This window comes from Calonectris borealis, chromosome 3 (assembly GCF_964195595.1).
Source record: "Calonectris borealis chromosome 3, bCalBor7.hap1.2, whole genome shotgun sequence".
Classification (NCBI taxonomy): domain Eukaryota; kingdom Metazoa; phylum Chordata; class Aves; order Procellariiformes; family Procellariidae; genus Calonectris; species Calonectris borealis.
The window spans coordinates 28,597,206-28,613,745 of record NC_134314.1 but is presented as its reverse complement, the minus strand read 5'-3'; the positions used below and the strand labels follow the sequence as shown (position 1 = coordinate 28,613,745).

Here is a 16,540-nt window from a genome sequence, read left to right as displayed (position 1 = left end):
GTCTGCCTGCTAACTTCCTCTGTGCTTAGTTGTTTGTCAGGTGCAGTTATAAATGGTGTTTCTTAATGATAATAAATGATAATGAAAAATAGGTTGATAGTAAATAGCAGTGGGTTGGCATTCATCTCCTGAGAGCTGGGACCAAATCTGACTTACATCGCACGTGAAGATGCAGGTGGTCTAGTGGCAGTGCACAGAGAATTATAATTGCCCTATCTGCGGAACGGTTGGCAATTCCTGCATGACTGGCTGCCTGCCAGGAAAGCCTTATATTTGGAAAAATAGATGTGTAGCAAATTTATGTTGAGGTTCTTTGCCAGAGCCACAGCTCTCGTGGTGCTTGCCTACATTGCCTTTGTCTATAGACAGTGAGAACTATTTAATTCCTTCTCTTTAGTACTGAACCTCACATTAAAAAACAAGAGCATACTATGGAAGGGTAAATACTAAATTTGAAAATGTATTTATGATCCTTACCAGCTCTTCTGTTCTGATTTTTATATGCCACTGGTGAATTGAATCCACAAATAGTTTGTCTCTTTTTGTGGGTCTTGATTTTGAATGTCTCTGCAAAACATGCCTCATTATTGTACTGCAAAAGTCTATGCAGATATTACTCATTATAGAATCAACTTAAACACTTGACCCCTGCCTTAAAAGGAGGTAAATTTGCATGAATCATTATGAATATAAAGTAGGTTAAAGTCTGTCTTTGTTAGAGGTGCTTCATAACAGAAAAATTAACCAGCAAGATGTGAGAGTTTCTTGAGATAATACAGTGGTGTCTCTACCTCCCCACTAACATTCCTTTACTACCACCTGAAGTTTGTCAGGTCTATTTTTTATATATTTTTTTATTGCAGTCCTTGTAGTTCATTATGACTATAACTGCTCTTAAGATTCCCTCCATCCCCCAGGTACTATAGATACTCCATGAAGTCACACAGGAATCGCACCCAGAATAGTTAATGTTTCTAATCTGAGGGAGACCTAGATATGCCATGGCTGTAAAAAGAAAACAAGTAAATTTCCAACAGAAATATTCATTGCTTACATGACAAATCAGACTTTGATGTAGCTATTTGCACTATTCTTTCTTTATTTTTGAGAATCAGTTGTAGAATGAAGTGTCTGTGCTCAACCAAAACCACACCAAAGTAACAATATAACTCAGTGAGAGTTTTACCAACATAGGGACTATGTTGTTTTTTTTAAACTGTTGTTATTCCTTGTATATTCAAAACTTTGAATGTTATCAGTGATTTACTGACTTAATTCTTCTCGTGCTCTCTGTAGAAGTTTGTTTTTTCATGAAGTATAGGAATTTTCTCTGAGTACTTTGGGGGCCTGGGCTTGGTACGTTTAAATGTTTAGCAGCTTATACTTTACAAAGTTTGAGTATCTTCTGTACTTTACAATTTAAAGGCATTGCTTAATGTGTTGGTGTTGCTACTTCTTCTGATTTAAATTTCTTTCTGGATTAGTTTTCCATACTGTCTAAACCTCTGGAGTCATGGGATTATGTGAGATTTTTACCTTTCAATTAAAAAGGAAGTGAGCTTCTAGCCCTTAGGCTGGAAGGAATTAATCCAAATGGTATAATTCTTAAAATCTCATGATTTGGGCGTAAGGATTGTTGAAAAGGAAGGTTCTCATTCAGGATTTTTAAATGGTGGTTTTTTATGAGATTGTGAAGGGATAATTGTGCTAATTGCTAAACTAGTAGTTGATGGTTTTCATATTATTGGGGAAAAAAATCACCAGATTTATAAATCTTTTGCATTAAATTTTCTCTGAGCTTTGCATTTTTCCTTTATCTTACCTTTTAAATTAGAAATAGTATGATCTCAGGAACTGAAGGTATCAGCGTCAGTGGGTAATCAGGAGTATCTTTTTGTATTTATTTAATTTTGACTCATATATTTTGGGCAAGTTTCCTGTCAATGCTTCCCCTGAGACCTACAGGTATAAACCTATTAGGAAGCAAATCCATAGAAGTTTTACAGTCCACTGTAAATTCTGACTCCACATAACCCAGGTGCATGTCTGGTGGGACTAGACACACCAGTAAGGCAAACAGGAGTTGACACTTTATGAAAAGACTCTTTGGGAGGGCTGGCAGCACATATTAACCACAGCTGTAGCAAAGGAATAACATTTGGTTGATTGAGTTTTGCAGACCCCACATGTTCTTCTTAGTATACCGAACAGTCACTACAGGGTTATATATATTCAGTCTATTGTTGTGACAAGACTGGTAGTGAAATAGGTCAGCGAAGACCGATGACAATTTTTTAGAGCAAATGAATTTGCTAAATCATCCATTACGGTACAATGGATGCAAAACTATAGTACAACAATCTCCAGTAAATGTATATATTGACTTTGCCAACAATTGATGTCCAGAAAAAGTGTTCATAAATTTATCCCTAAGCATACTTTTGCCATAATCGTCCCCCTTCTAAGGCTGATTGTGAGACAGTTGCCTAAAAATACAGTTCTAGATATCTTACAAAACAATAATGAATAGTCTTTGAAGAGTTGCACCATAATTCATCCCGAGCATTGCAGGGTTATTTATAAACTGCTCCAGATATGTACAGCTCCAGTGAAAAGAGAAATCAGCAGACCCTCCGAGCTGAATTTGAGTTTTCTGTTTGATTGGAGGGAGTGCATTCAAGGAGCAACAGAAATGTACAGGACTAGCCAGAAAAATACACTCATTCACCTATTCAAAGGATGTCTCTTTGTCTTTGTGGAGCTGAATCAGCCTGAAAATATTTTACCTTTGTGTTCGACGTGCTTTCCCCCCAGGATGTTTAAACTGTTTTTCCATTATCCGTCCAAGAGTTAAGGAACAGGTTCAAGGAAAAATAAATCAGAGACAAAAATAAATTGTTTTCTTAGATGTATGAAAGCACTTATGTACAGGAATGAATGGAGAGCTATAAATACAGGTTACACTGTATAAGGACAAATCCTTCTATCCATTTTTCATAACATGTCCAATAATGCGGCCCAGACAGAGTATGTTACACTGAGCTGTTACATGGCAAACTAGGTTCCACTGAGACTCTGCTTACTATATGTCATCTGTCCACCACTGTTTGTCAGCTTTATTCACTGCAGTGCTGCCTTTAGCCTAGCAAGCATCGGTCTACACTGAGAAACAGCCTGTTTGGCAATTGTATCACAAAATAGATGGCAATTCCCCAGCTGCTGCAGCAAGACCACTTGGGTTCCTGAGCTAACTCCAGAGTTAACTCGGGTACCTTTACCCTGTCCTACAGTGTAGTGTAGAAATGCCCTCTATATTTCTATGGCCATCTGGTTGCCATAGATGCCATCTCTATTCTGGCATCCAACAGTCTGCAGAACATTGATATCCTGAGGGGATCTCCTCCTAGCTCCATCAATCACCCGATAAAATACTGACATTGTGTCACCGTCCACATCAATGGGTAAGACATGGTCTCGATACACTGTATATTGGGACCTGCATTATAAATGAACACATCCTCACAGTTCTCTAACAGGATGGGGACAACCACTGCGTAAAGATCCAGTACATAATAGAAGTTCTTACTATTTAGTTTCCCATTAATATAGTTATGTCAACAACCTCCTAGCTATCATGTAAGTATTTACATATTCAGGCTCTCAGTATCAACTGTTATCTCTGGAAATGTGTGTTTTAGATGCGGCTGCAGCTTCAGTTCAGTTGTATGCCTGTTTACAGCGCACATTCCTGGTGCTCACAAGCAGCTGCTTGCAAGCAAACAGAGCCCTGGTTTCAAGGGGATCCAGGTGGAGCAAGGCTTGTCGCCATCTGACTGTTAGCAGCCACGTTGTACACATGTACAGAATGGGAACTTCTAGCTACTGGTTTTTGGCAGAAACTAACCTCAGATTGAAACTGTGAATTAAAATAGCTGAGGTCGTACTTGTGGTGAGCATGTCTTACCACATCTGCTGTAGAAACTGTTCTTAGAAAGGATTGTGCAGGGGTCCGAAGATCACATATGGCTCAGAAAAGCTTAACCATCTACACTAATTTCTCAGTTACTGTGGTTAGATTATTAGGGTGACAGATCAGGTTGTGGATGCCCCTTCAGAAACAGCTCAGCACTTTAGGCTGAGGCTATTAAGTGAAAGAAAGCACTGCATGAAGAGGGTAGTACAACCCCTGGGGCTGTTTCTGCTCCTGGGCTGGTACATGTGTTTTCCTAGGGCATGGGAACGTGACTCACACTCTCTTCCTCTCCCAGACTTTTTTAAGGAGAGGGACCTTGGATGTGCTATGGAAGAACCACGCAGGGCACAGGGTGAAGTCACCTTGCTGTTTTCATACAGGATCCAATTCAGCTGAGCTGGGCTAATTGGGCCTGGCCGTGTCAAACGTGAGCAGGTGCCATCCAGAGCAGCGGCCTCCCAGCACGCCCCCATGGTCCGGAGGGCTCTCAGGCTCTCAGGAGGGCATGCTCGGGCCCCTCCAGCTCCCCTGGGCAAGGACTTGGCACTGTGGTGCAGAGATGCTTGAGCAGGTCGTCAGGCCCACAGCTGATATGGCTGATCTTGACCTAGTGCTAGCAAAGCTGGCTGTTTTTGAGCCGATTCCTTCTCTAGTTCACCTGCGGGCCTGGGTACCTGTTATCTGGGTTCTTCTGCTGTCCAAAGTGTCTGAGCCCCTGCTGTGCTCCCTTGTGCCCTACTGCCTTGCATCAAGGAGAGTCAGTGGTTTGCTGTTCCTGACTCATCAGCAGGAATGAAACATGAGTTACGGCTGAAGTGTGAAAACACTACATCAGCTATAGAAACTAACTGCAGTTGACATTTGGGCAAAGACACATATCTTGCAAGTTGTGCCAATGTCCTTATTGCCCCTGTCCAATCAGCTGCTTAAATACGGCACTCGGCTTCAGGATGGCAGGGTAAATAGTAGAGCAGACTGGAAGTGAAACATGGTTCTTACAAGACTTAATTTATGATTATCTAAATCGATAGCACTAACTACACTGAAATGCATAATCATGTCAAATTGAGGCATTATATTTATCCTCCTCCTTTGTTCTAGAGAGAACAAAATGATACAACTAGGTCAAGGCATCATTCCCTTCTGATCTGCTGCTGCTACCCTCCTGTGCGTAAAGTGCAGCCGGAATGGGAAAGTGACTTTGCAAAAACAGCATCTTCTTACACAGCAAGATAAGCTCGCTGTAAGCATTTACAGTTTACAGTCTGTGGAGCTACTCAGCTGACCTAGTGTACGTGTCTGCTTCAGGATGAGCTGGTCAGTTCTTCAAGACTCACTCAATGGATTGACTAAATTTCTCATTGGCTATAACGGGAGCTTTGACTACCAGCTCCTGAAGGAGAGACCCATTCAGATATGTTGTTGGTATCTGAATCTAGGTATCTTAATAGATATCTGAATTCCACCATAGGTATCTTTTTTAATATATGCCTGTTAATTGTCCCATCAGCTATGCATCTATTTTATGCTTAACAAAGTGCAGACCCATCTTCCCATGGTGTGGTGGCATAAATTCTCTTACCAGTTTGCATTTCAAACAAGCACACTGGATGGAGGAGAATAATTTCTTTGTACTAGATGTTGGGCAGTGGTTTAGCAATCTGTGTGTTATTTCTTACTCTCCTTCTTACTGTATTTTTAATATTTAAAGTTAATGCCTCATGGCAGATTCTTGATGTATACCGTACACTGCCCCAGCTGAAGAGAAGTGATGAGATGGAAAACGGAGGAAGCAGGGGTGGAAGAGGGACATGCTTGGGGAATGTGCTAGTATATTCTAAATTAAACTTTCCCATGCAGACTACTGATCAAGCAGTAGTCTGTTTTATTTTTGTTCTTAAATAATTGTTCCGTTCCCACTGTTGGCTTGCGGTGCCCTGAGGTAACAGGGAAGGAACTGGGACAAGACATCACAAAGGCAAGGTGGCTGTGGAGCGTTGCAAGCCTTCTTGTCGAAGAATTATAGGATTGCTTGGAGAACAGGCCAGCTTCTGTGGTTTATAGATTTAGACAATAAAGAGTATTTAAAGGGTATCTTGAAGCATGACTGGGGATGCTATTTGACTATTTGCTTACACATCATCAGCTTTTCCTAGTGTTACAGCTTACCTGCTTTGATAGGAATCCTAACCTTATGATAGGAAAAAACAAACACATTATAATACAGTATGGGTTACTAAAAACTGTATTCTAAATTCACATCTAAACCCCAGGTTCACACAACTAGGTACTTCAACTATAGGGTTTAATTCTATTTCAGCCTGTCTGCAAAACAGCTGAGAACCCTGGCACCTTGAGAACCATTTTGATACTCTGCATACTAATGTCTCCAGGCCCTAAAATGTTGTAGGTTGCATACACATGAAAATTTCCAAGCTTTAAACAGGCAGTAACTGACAAGTCAAAGACTGTTTCTTGAGGCCATTAATTGACAATGGTAATAGAGGACAATTCTCATGCATACACCACCGTCAAAAACCTTAAAAGCAAGCACACGAAGTTGGATATCCTATCTGAGCTTCTTTTGGCTTTGATATTCATTAGTACAGCTGCAAAAGTGCATTTAGTCTATGGCACTCGAGTATTTGTAAGGGCTGTTGCAAACACAGTTGAGTTCTGTTGTCATTCCTCCTAGTGTGCTGAATTGTGGCTTAATGCTAGCTAGGGCTTTTTCTGTCGTGTACTGAAGTTCTGCCAGAAGGTAAATTGGGCTGCAGTCCAGTGTCCACTGAAGTTAATGCAAAGATTTCTGTTGACTTCAGCTGGACATCAGATAACGTACTCTCACTTCTCTTGAAGTTAATGTTTAGTGACTCTGAAAACACATACTGGCTGGAAAGGTTGGATTCCAAGATTATAATTCCCACACCCAATATATTCTACTTAATAAAATACTTACACACTGGAAAAAATGAAGAATGAATATGGTTTCTTATCAAGCATAAAAAATAATAGATAATGTATGATGAAGGCAGTAGGGATAGTAGAAACTAGAATGGAGAGGAAAAGGATCTGGTGAATTAATACAATCACACATTGAAAGAATGGAGGAGTCAAAGATTCATGTCACTAAGCAATAATGCACACATGGGATAGCACTGATGTATTCATATGGTGCTATTAAAGTATCAGACAAAGAATTAAAAAGAAATACAGAAAAACTAAGGAAGTGAAAGAAAAAAGTTCAACACATTATCCAAAATGTTCTCATCTGTAAATAAAAAAAGCAAAAGTTAGACAAGTTTTTTAGGAAGTTCCAAAATCCTGGTTTTTATATTAATAAATGGGCTAGGAATAGGAATAGACAAAAACATAACAAGGATTGCAGGGTATCATATACTTGGTTATCAAACACCAGGCCATACTGAAGAAATTCTGAAGAATGGGGCAAATGAACACACATGATGTTCATAAATGCAAGGCTGGGTATATTACAGAGAAAAGTCATTTATCCACTTTATTAATTTTTAAGTTTATGGTCTCCAGAATGGGCCTTTTGAATTACTCTTGACAATTCAGTGAAGATCTCTTTCAGGTGTGTAGCCTGATCAGAAAAGATGGGATGGAAAATATTTAAACAGAACGGAAAAACATGCTATACTATTATACATATCAGTAATAGAAATTTATAAGAGTACTGTGCTGAATTGTAGGGATCCAGCAAGAGTGATGTCTGTGAATAAGGACATGTAAAACTCTCACCAAAAAAAAAGTGATGGAAGACACTGGAATTGTTTCATGTAGAAGAAGGAAAATAAGAGGAAATCCGATGATAAAATATATATGGAATGATGAATACTGTATTGAAGGCAGACCAAAACCTAGTCATCATGGGTCTGATCCATCCTATCTGATTTTGGATACTGACAGTATAGATGTCTATGAGTGAAATAGTCATCTTGGGCTCCCTTTACGGCCAATGGAGAGAAACCGTTAGGGAACGGTTCATCTGACCTGCTGACGTCAGTGGCTCGACAGGGAACCCAGGGCGGGGAGGTCTGCTGAGCTTGGTCAGAGGAATCCCACACTGCCTTTCTGTACACAAGAAATCAGTCACTTAATCAGAGGTTAAAGTTAAAATTTGGCTGGATAAGAAGATACTTTTTTAAAGAACCTCTTACCATGGAAGTAATTTTACACAACCACTGGGTTGTGCGCTCTGGCACGCAGCACCCAGGCTTGCAACATTCATCGTTGGTTTGGGTGTAAAGATAGACACAACAGGTCCTCTCAATATTACCACACTTCATTCCAGAAAAAAACACTTTTAGAGAAGACATAAAAGGATTAATTCACACAAATGAATTTCAGCTGAAAGAGGCTGATCTCCCCAGCCTCCTTCCAAAGACAGAAAATCTCCCTTGGGAGTGGGTGAACTAGGCTTTGGCTCTGCACTGGCCTCCAGAGGCACCTCTCTATTCCCACTGGCTGTAGAGGATGATTAGGAAGATCAGTCTTCATGGATTCAAACAGACTAACGAGGAGGATGTGCATGGATGGTTTTGGAGAGAAGATAATCCCAGTTTGCCTCGTCTTTCTCTGTGATACCTAAAACTGGTTCTGGTGGTCATCTGAGTTGTTTCTTTAAGGAAAAATACTTTGTAGTGTAAATTTTGTGCTCTTTGTGCAGTTATTTTAGTACTTAGAAGAAAACAGATTTTCTAAAAATATATATTTGAAGTCTTATTTGTTCAGTTTGCCTTGTGTCAAAATTGTACAGGCATAAAAATGAGTCAGGCAGTAGGGAATGAGCAACTCTCAATGCAAAGAACAAGAAAAGGTTTGTCACTGTCCAGTGACACAGCATTCACATGATTCCGGAAGCTACAAATTGCTTAATGGTGTTATAGCAACCTCATTGTATTGCCAGCATGATTTTAAAATCTAGCGTTTGCTCAGCGATTCGGTCTCAGGTGGTGTACTGTGTGGCCTTGAATATTTTGTAATACTTTCCTGCTCTCCTGTGAGCGCTGGCTTAACATCTAAAATAGCGCTCTCTTTACCAAACAGATATTCAATTCTATGATTCTATGATTTGCATCATTTTCATATTTTTTTGTTTTGATTGCTGTAATAGTATGACATGTTTTCAATTTTGGGTTCAGCTGAAGGATAAATAACACAGATGACACAAGGAGCGCCTGTTCATTTCACTGTTGAGAAGGAATCACTCGTCATTCTAGTCTTGCATTGAGCATAGGAGTGGCAGCTCCCATATGTTACATCGCTTTTGACTACTGTCTTCATTTTTGACTACCAAATTTTGAAATTTTCCACATTTGGGTTTTTGCTCTGGCAAAATCTTCTTGCAGGAATGAGTAAGCATTTTGGGTTTTGGTCTGAGGACTCTGCACTCGTAACATTATCTTTGTTGATGTGGAATTAATTTTCCACCTGAAATCATGATCCTCTGCCTTTATTGCACTGTAATCCTCCCCAGAGCAACCATTTGGGATACTGCAGGCAGATTATGACTTCAAGTGAAGAATAAGCTTCAGCAAACAGAAGCAGATGAGCTCTTAAAGAGATAAAGATCCCATTTTCTTGCTAGTAATAAACAGCAAAAGAAAAAAATATATAAAATACAAAGGAGAAGTACAGTCTATAAACAGACTTTTCTGGAAGTCACAAGTGACTTTTTCATATTGAAGCATAAGACTCAATCAGTAAACCTTGAAGTATTTTCAGGTGAAGTCACTCAGTGAGAGAGACCCACATCCTTAAATCCCTATTTGGCATGCGTCTCTAAGCACTTTTAGAGCTGCTTAGCTTCTACCAAATTCTTCTGTTACATAAACATGCTTTCCCAAAGAGTTTTATCCAGCAGTGGGGATGCGAGTGTGGTGGGGGAGCAGCTGCAGCACAGGGTACACAACCAGGCTTCGGCCAGTAACTATCATCTCTAAATGAATCATAATGCATTCAACATTTAGAACATGTCTTCTGATTTCAGAACTCAGAACAGATTTGCTGGGTATTTTGGTCTCTTAAGGAGTATTTTATTTTACTATGGAATAATCCCTGATGCCCACTAACATTTTTTTAAAAGAAAATTTCCGCAAGAAGTAAGCTCTATGATAGTAGGCTCCCTGTATTGTATTTTCCCCTGTCATCCTGAACAGTATCACATTGAATGATATGTTTTAAGTATCTGTTAGCTATTTACAGTGTAGAAAGAAAATGGGGCAATAAGTTTTCCCACTGCAATAGTGTGGCAGAGTATCTCACAGATTTACATCTTTGAACGTCTAGAGGTCTTTCTAAATCTGTGCAGGTCTGCTGCCTGCAGCGGCTTCCACTATGCTGCTTGCGTTGGTTGATACGGACAGGGTCCTGCTTCCATTAAGACACAGGGAGTCAAAGTCTGGCCCTACCTGTAGTCTGAACGACTCTGCTGCTTCAGTAGAATAGGACAGAATATAAAAAAGGGTTCAGGAAATTTTGGCTGTATCTTTCCATCATATGTATTTCATAGCCCTGATGCTCCGCATACATGAACCTCCCAGATGGACTAAGTAGAGTTGGGCTCTATTCCTGTCCCTCCTGTCCAGTGTCCAGGAATAGAAGGTTGCTACCTGGAAGTTACTTCTCCTGATACTTCACCTTGGCACTTCAACCTTTTCACATCATCTGTTGCATGCGATGTGTATCTGTAGCAATTACTAGCATGTGTATGTAAATATATGTTTGTATGTTTTGGCTATTTAGGGCTATATTTACTTAATGGAGCACACCTTTAAATAATGAAAATAGCTTTCTGTCTCCCTGAGTGCCCAGAACAGACTGCAGCTCTCTTCCCTTGCAGTCTCATGAACATTAGAGGAGTAAATCCAATTCACACAGAGCCATACATCTGATTTTGATTGCTTCAATTTACCAACATAACAAAATTTTAGCATAACTTTTCTATGCTGATTTCCTAATTAAAACAAAACAGCAACGACAAAAAAAGGCAAAACAAAACACAAAAACCAAAACCAAAAGGTAAGGGAAGGGGGAAAAAAGAACAGCAGGTTTATACGGAAATGTATTGCTCCCACTAGTTTTCAGCTGGCAGGAACTCAGGATATTTAGAATCACAGCATAGATTTCTGCAGTTTTAGCTAAAAACTCACCTTGCAGAAGTTTGATTCTTTATATGGATCAGCCATTTCTGAGTGCTGGGTTTGTCGCATAAGGACTTCAGCAGAGATATTTTACCAGAAGAAAAAAGAAGGTAGAAAATTAGGAATTGTTGCATGTATTCTTGGTTTAGAAAGGGAATGTAGTTCTTAAACTGCAGACTGTCACTAAGGACATAGATTTGGCTCACTTATTGTGAAAGCTGATGTGACTAAGTGAATGAAACTCTTATTTACGACCTGGCCAAGTTTAATATCAACCAACATTGTATTCAGTACAAATGACACATCGTGCATGCTGATGAGGGGACTCAGTCAAATGAGAGAATACTCATTGTAAATGCTCTGCAGGTAGCAATACAGGGCTAGCCTTATATGTGTTGCCGTTAAAGGAATGAAATTCTGTAAGGCTATGAGACATTCTGGATGATGCTCAGAGGTTTTCACAGCAAACCTTTAAAAAGCATTTGCGAAGGGCAGCTTTTCCTGAGTTTATTAATTTGGCCAAATATACATGTATTTCTCAGATGACAGCAAAAGACAGTACTCTGTCTTAATTATTTTATTCCAAATGGTAAGGTCTCCCCCCAAATCTAGCAGCATCAGAACTCTTAACAAGAACCATTAGTCATAATTAAGTGTTGCCAGCTACCAATTTTTCTTCACTTTCATTCTCAGGAAAAAATGCACCTTTTCAGCTCACGCTCCCTAAAACAATTTCTCATGAGGCCAAAAATTAACCTGGAAAATTTTAATTATAAATTTTAAATTAGAACTATTTAGTTATAAATAACTAAAAGTGTGAGCTTATAAAGAAAAGCAACAGGAATTACTGCTACTAGCTGTGTCAATAACACATATAATTGAGAAATACAAAACAAATGTGATATTAACAGCACTTGGCAACATCTCTTTATTGTTACATGCAGTATATATGGACATTATATTAATTTAAGATGAGCATGCTTCTACCTCAAGTCGTTTTTAAGATCCGGTATGATTTTTCTGTTGTTACATGGCTCCATTCTGGGAGATGTGAAACACGATGATTGCTTTTTCTGTTATAGGGCTTTAGATCAAGTCCTCGTCATGCGAGAAGACGTGTAGCACCTCGCCTTGAGGAAACACAACCTATAGTGGAAGCTCACCACCTAAGTGAGCAGGAAACTTCTGTAAGAAAAAGAAAAATCAAGAAAAGCAGCCGAGTTCAACCAGAATTTTATCATTCTGTTCAAGTTACCCCAACTCGAAAACCTGTAAGTATTCTACCTTTAGGGATAAATAGCACTCTAAGTATATTATAAAGGCATATAATATAATTCTAATTTTTGGGCCCTCCATATTCTGTTTCTCAATTTAAAAACCTTTTCAGTTCTCATGTTCAGCGAATGTAGATATAAGTTTGTTAGACTGTATTTAATGTTGATGCATAACTCTAAAAAAAATCTACTTCTGAAGAAAGGTTTTTGAATTTTGATTTTTATTTAATATTGAGTCTATAGTCAATATTCAAATAAAATATTTCATTTGACAGTTTTATAGTGGTATTACTTAACAGGCTTTTATAGCACATGTGTATGTTACTGAAATTCCTCACTCAGATTTATCAAAGATCCTATGTACTGAACCAAATTTATATTAAATCTCATTACTAGATACAATTTTGAGGTCTCTTCTGCTTTATACAGTATTTACAATCTTTCTGCTGAACAAAACTTCTATCAAATCTTATCATTCTTTGCTCCTCAGCTTGATCTACACATAGTTCTTTTAATATTGATAACCTACTTTTAGTGAGGAAATATGACAGTTCATTGAAACACTTACACAGTTCCTAATGTAAATGTGCCTGAAGATACTTCCTGCAGACATTTCTCTTTTTAATGAGAGCTCATTGCTTTGATGCATTTGCTGACTAACCTATCTGTGCCAATGTTAAGGGGCTTGAACTACTCCTGTTAGCCAGTATTATTAAAAAGGTAACTATTGAGCATACCCTAAAAAAGATTATCTTGAGGTTGCTCCAACCAAACTGAACCTTCCTAGGTTTGTGTTAATTGAGGACCAAGAATTATCAGTGAGCTCTGAAGTTGGTTTGAGAAAGAATATTCCCTAGTGGAAGTACATTGCCTGAGACAGCAAGAAACTTGTGCAAAGAAAAAAAAGCCAGAGCTGCCAACAACTGCCAGAATTTCTACCTTTTCGCTGACACATTTCGCTTCTCTGCTTTCACTTCACTATTCCCCAATTTCCTCTGTTCTCTCACGCTTCTACTTATTATTTATTTTACTTTGCTGCTGTTCCTGTGGTTTAATTTGATCTGATGGATTCGTCTTCTGCTCTTCTTAAAGGATCTGCTCTTCCTTTCTTCTGAACCATCTCCCTTTCACTCCCATCCTATCTTGCTCTCTAGACTACTCTGTCATCCTTGCTAGGTCTCCAGCCTCTCACCAGGCTCTCCTCTGTTCATTGCTTGCTTCTGGTACTTTCTCCACTTTGTTGTCCTTCCTTCATCTCTTCCATCATCTCCTCTATTATTTTCCATTCCACGCCTGTTTTTTCGATTCCCTTTTTTGTTTGATTGTTCTTAATTTTTTCCATGGTAGGCCTGTGCCCAGGGTAAGCCTGCCTGTAATTGCTGAGACTATTACCAACTGCCACTGATTACCAACATGGGAAAAAGAGCATCAGTGGTGCTGAATCAAAGAGCTAAAACTGTGGAAATGGTGTAAGCAGCAAAACAGGCTTTGGAGGATGGATTAGTGAAGCTAAGCAAGCCCTGCTTTTCCCCAAACTCAGTAACACAGGGACTTCAGGACCAGCAAAGAAAAAAAAGTATAAGAACAGAAAATGCGCAGTGTTACTATGTAACTTCATTTTCCTATCATTTCATGAGTCTATGCTGTGTCTGACAAGACCTACCACTGAAACAGTAATAAATCCCAGATTTAGAGAAAACTTCTCTCAGTGCTGTCACCATTATGTCACTATCTTGAAATTGCTTTTGCAGTATATCTTTTATGCAACGTTATATAGTTCTTTTGATAGCCTTCTGTTCTACAGCCTCGATGAACTCACATTTCTACAAAAAAGAATAAATCATTATCTTTATTAGCCTACGATCCAGAAAACATAAGTCACCAATTTCATTTCTCATGGACGTTGTAAGTTATTCTGAATGTATTATTAACACCATGGTGACAGGGTGAGTAAGGTTCATGCCATGACAAATCACTGCAGCGTTGTGAAGTTCCACGCAGTCACAATGTCGTCCATCCTGCAGTTTGTCGCAGCTTTGTTCCACTTAGTCTCAACGTCTCAAAGATGAGACTTTTGGCCTTTATCTTTGTACAGTTTTACATGATTCAGTGCCAGAAATGCTCTTGTTAGTCTGCATAATTTCTTTCCGTTATTTTTTCCTGTTATTCCTAGCTCTGCCCACTTGAACCACTTTAAATAAATCATATGTTGTCTTGATGTTTACACTGTGGAAATATTTGTAAGCAGCTATGGCCATATCCTGCTTAGTCATATCTTGAAAATAATGATGTATGATGTCTGCTAACTAGAAGACATAATTTCTTCTCATAAAACAGTTCTCCTTCTGATCAATTCTGTTGCTTTTTTCCTGCTCGTGCTTTTTTGTCCCTATTTTTCCTATTTTCTGACAGGAGAGAATGGTATTTCCAAGGTAACTCTAAAACAGCCTTATGGAAAGATTTTTCTTTGCTCCAGGAAATTTTTGCGTAATCAGTCCTAAAATATGTTAGCTTGTTTTGTTGCTGTATTAAGACTTTTCAAATGTTTCATTAAAAGTTTTGTTGGATGTTCAGATGCTAGGCTTTCTCGTTCCTGCTAATTTAGACTATTTTGTATTTGGTTGGTTTTGTTGCATCTAAATCTTGTCTTGCAGTTTCCTAGCCACAACTATAATTATCTGAGTTTGCTTGGATTATTTCTCACTTCCTGCATAGCAGTCTGAGATCCTTCCAGTCCCTGATCTTGTCAGAACTAAATTAGATGTAACTGTGTGTATGGGAGTAATCCCGCTGAAGACAATAATTGCTCCCCTTGAAAATCTACATGAGCAGATGTTTGCAGAAATAGAACATTAGTTTTCTCTGAAAATTTCATTTTTTTTACACCTTCCAGGTCATTAATGAAGACATTAAATACATTTCATCCTAATACTGATCCTTACCAGACAGAGTTCATAGCCATTTTCACTTTATTTTATTCATCTTACTGCAGTGCAAGATCAACATAACGGTGTGTAGCTTACCCCTTTTATGGCACGTTGTTTTATCTTGTACCCTGTACGTCACCCTCTCATTGGCAGCTGTATTATTTGTGCTGACATTCTCCATAGGTGACAGTTTTACATCAACTTCACACCGATGAGAGTACAGATACCTATTACTGAAGCGTGCTTTGAATTTTTGAACACAATGGAGAACTCTTGAGAAGAAACAGAACCATGCTCTTTAAATTAGCATGACTTCATGAAAGTCAAAGGAGTGCTACATATCACTCCTTCAAGAATCGGGTAGCTGATTCTGTATGGGTAGTTAAATTTTCTGAAGGTGTGGAGGGATGAGCAAAAGTCTCCTGTTGTGAGCTCGCTACTGTCTAGCAATAATTCTCCAGGGCAAATTTTAAATTCGGGGTTTTATTACAAGCATTTTGCAAATATTATCTATATTTTAAATAGTGGTCTGCTCTGAAGCAAAAGTATAAAACTCTGCAAATTATCAATAGGTTTTTTTCCTGTGCTGGCCTGGAACCAAAAGATGGTCTTGAGTTTGTGTAAACATATCTGGCTCCTGAGCTGTGGGGTCAGTTAGACATACAGTCTGCCAAATTCTAATTTCACCTCTGTGTCTAAACACATAGTTGAAAAGAGATGCTGTCAAAGCAGTCTCTTTTGACATCTCCATTGTTAAATAGTTTGAAGGGCTCCTAAATTGCCTGACTCATGCAGCCACCAAGGATTATTTAAGATCATGAGATGGAGTACCAAAATTTGCACTTGTGTTTATTGTAACAGGATCACTGTAAGATGTGTGGCAGATAAGACTACAGAGATTGGGGCATAAATAAACCTGGTTCCTTCACTTTCAGCTGTGAAATCCCTGTTTCTACTTAAAAGCCTTGTACTTTACACATCCAAACTTACTGATCTATTTTGCCCCAGCACTGTAGCGACAGCATATATTGAGGTGATTATCTACTGAATAGTGTTAAAAAAAAAAAGTATCTCTGAAGTAACCCACAAAAAATAAACTGGTGACAAATAATGATTATTCAGGATGATCTCAGAAGTACTGCTGCTTGTAGGTATCCCTCAGTGTCTCCTAATGAACCTGTTTCTAATTATTTAAAGACT

The 16,540-nt window shown here is 38.8% G+C and overlaps 1 protein-coding gene across 2 annotated transcripts in view; it reads left to right on the top strand.

The window, feature by feature from the left end:
- DST (dystonin) overlaps window positions 1–16,540 on the top strand; it is a 313,438-nt gene that overhangs the window by 2,480 nt on the left and 294,418 nt on the right. For both annotated transcript variants that reach the window (XM_075145250.1, XM_075145248.1), the window contains exon 3: window positions 12,222–12,410. In XM_075145250.1, the coding sequence (XP_075001351.1) occupies window positions 12,222–12,410 (189 nt within the window). The remainder of the gene's footprint in view (window positions 1–12,221; window positions 12,411–16,540) is intronic.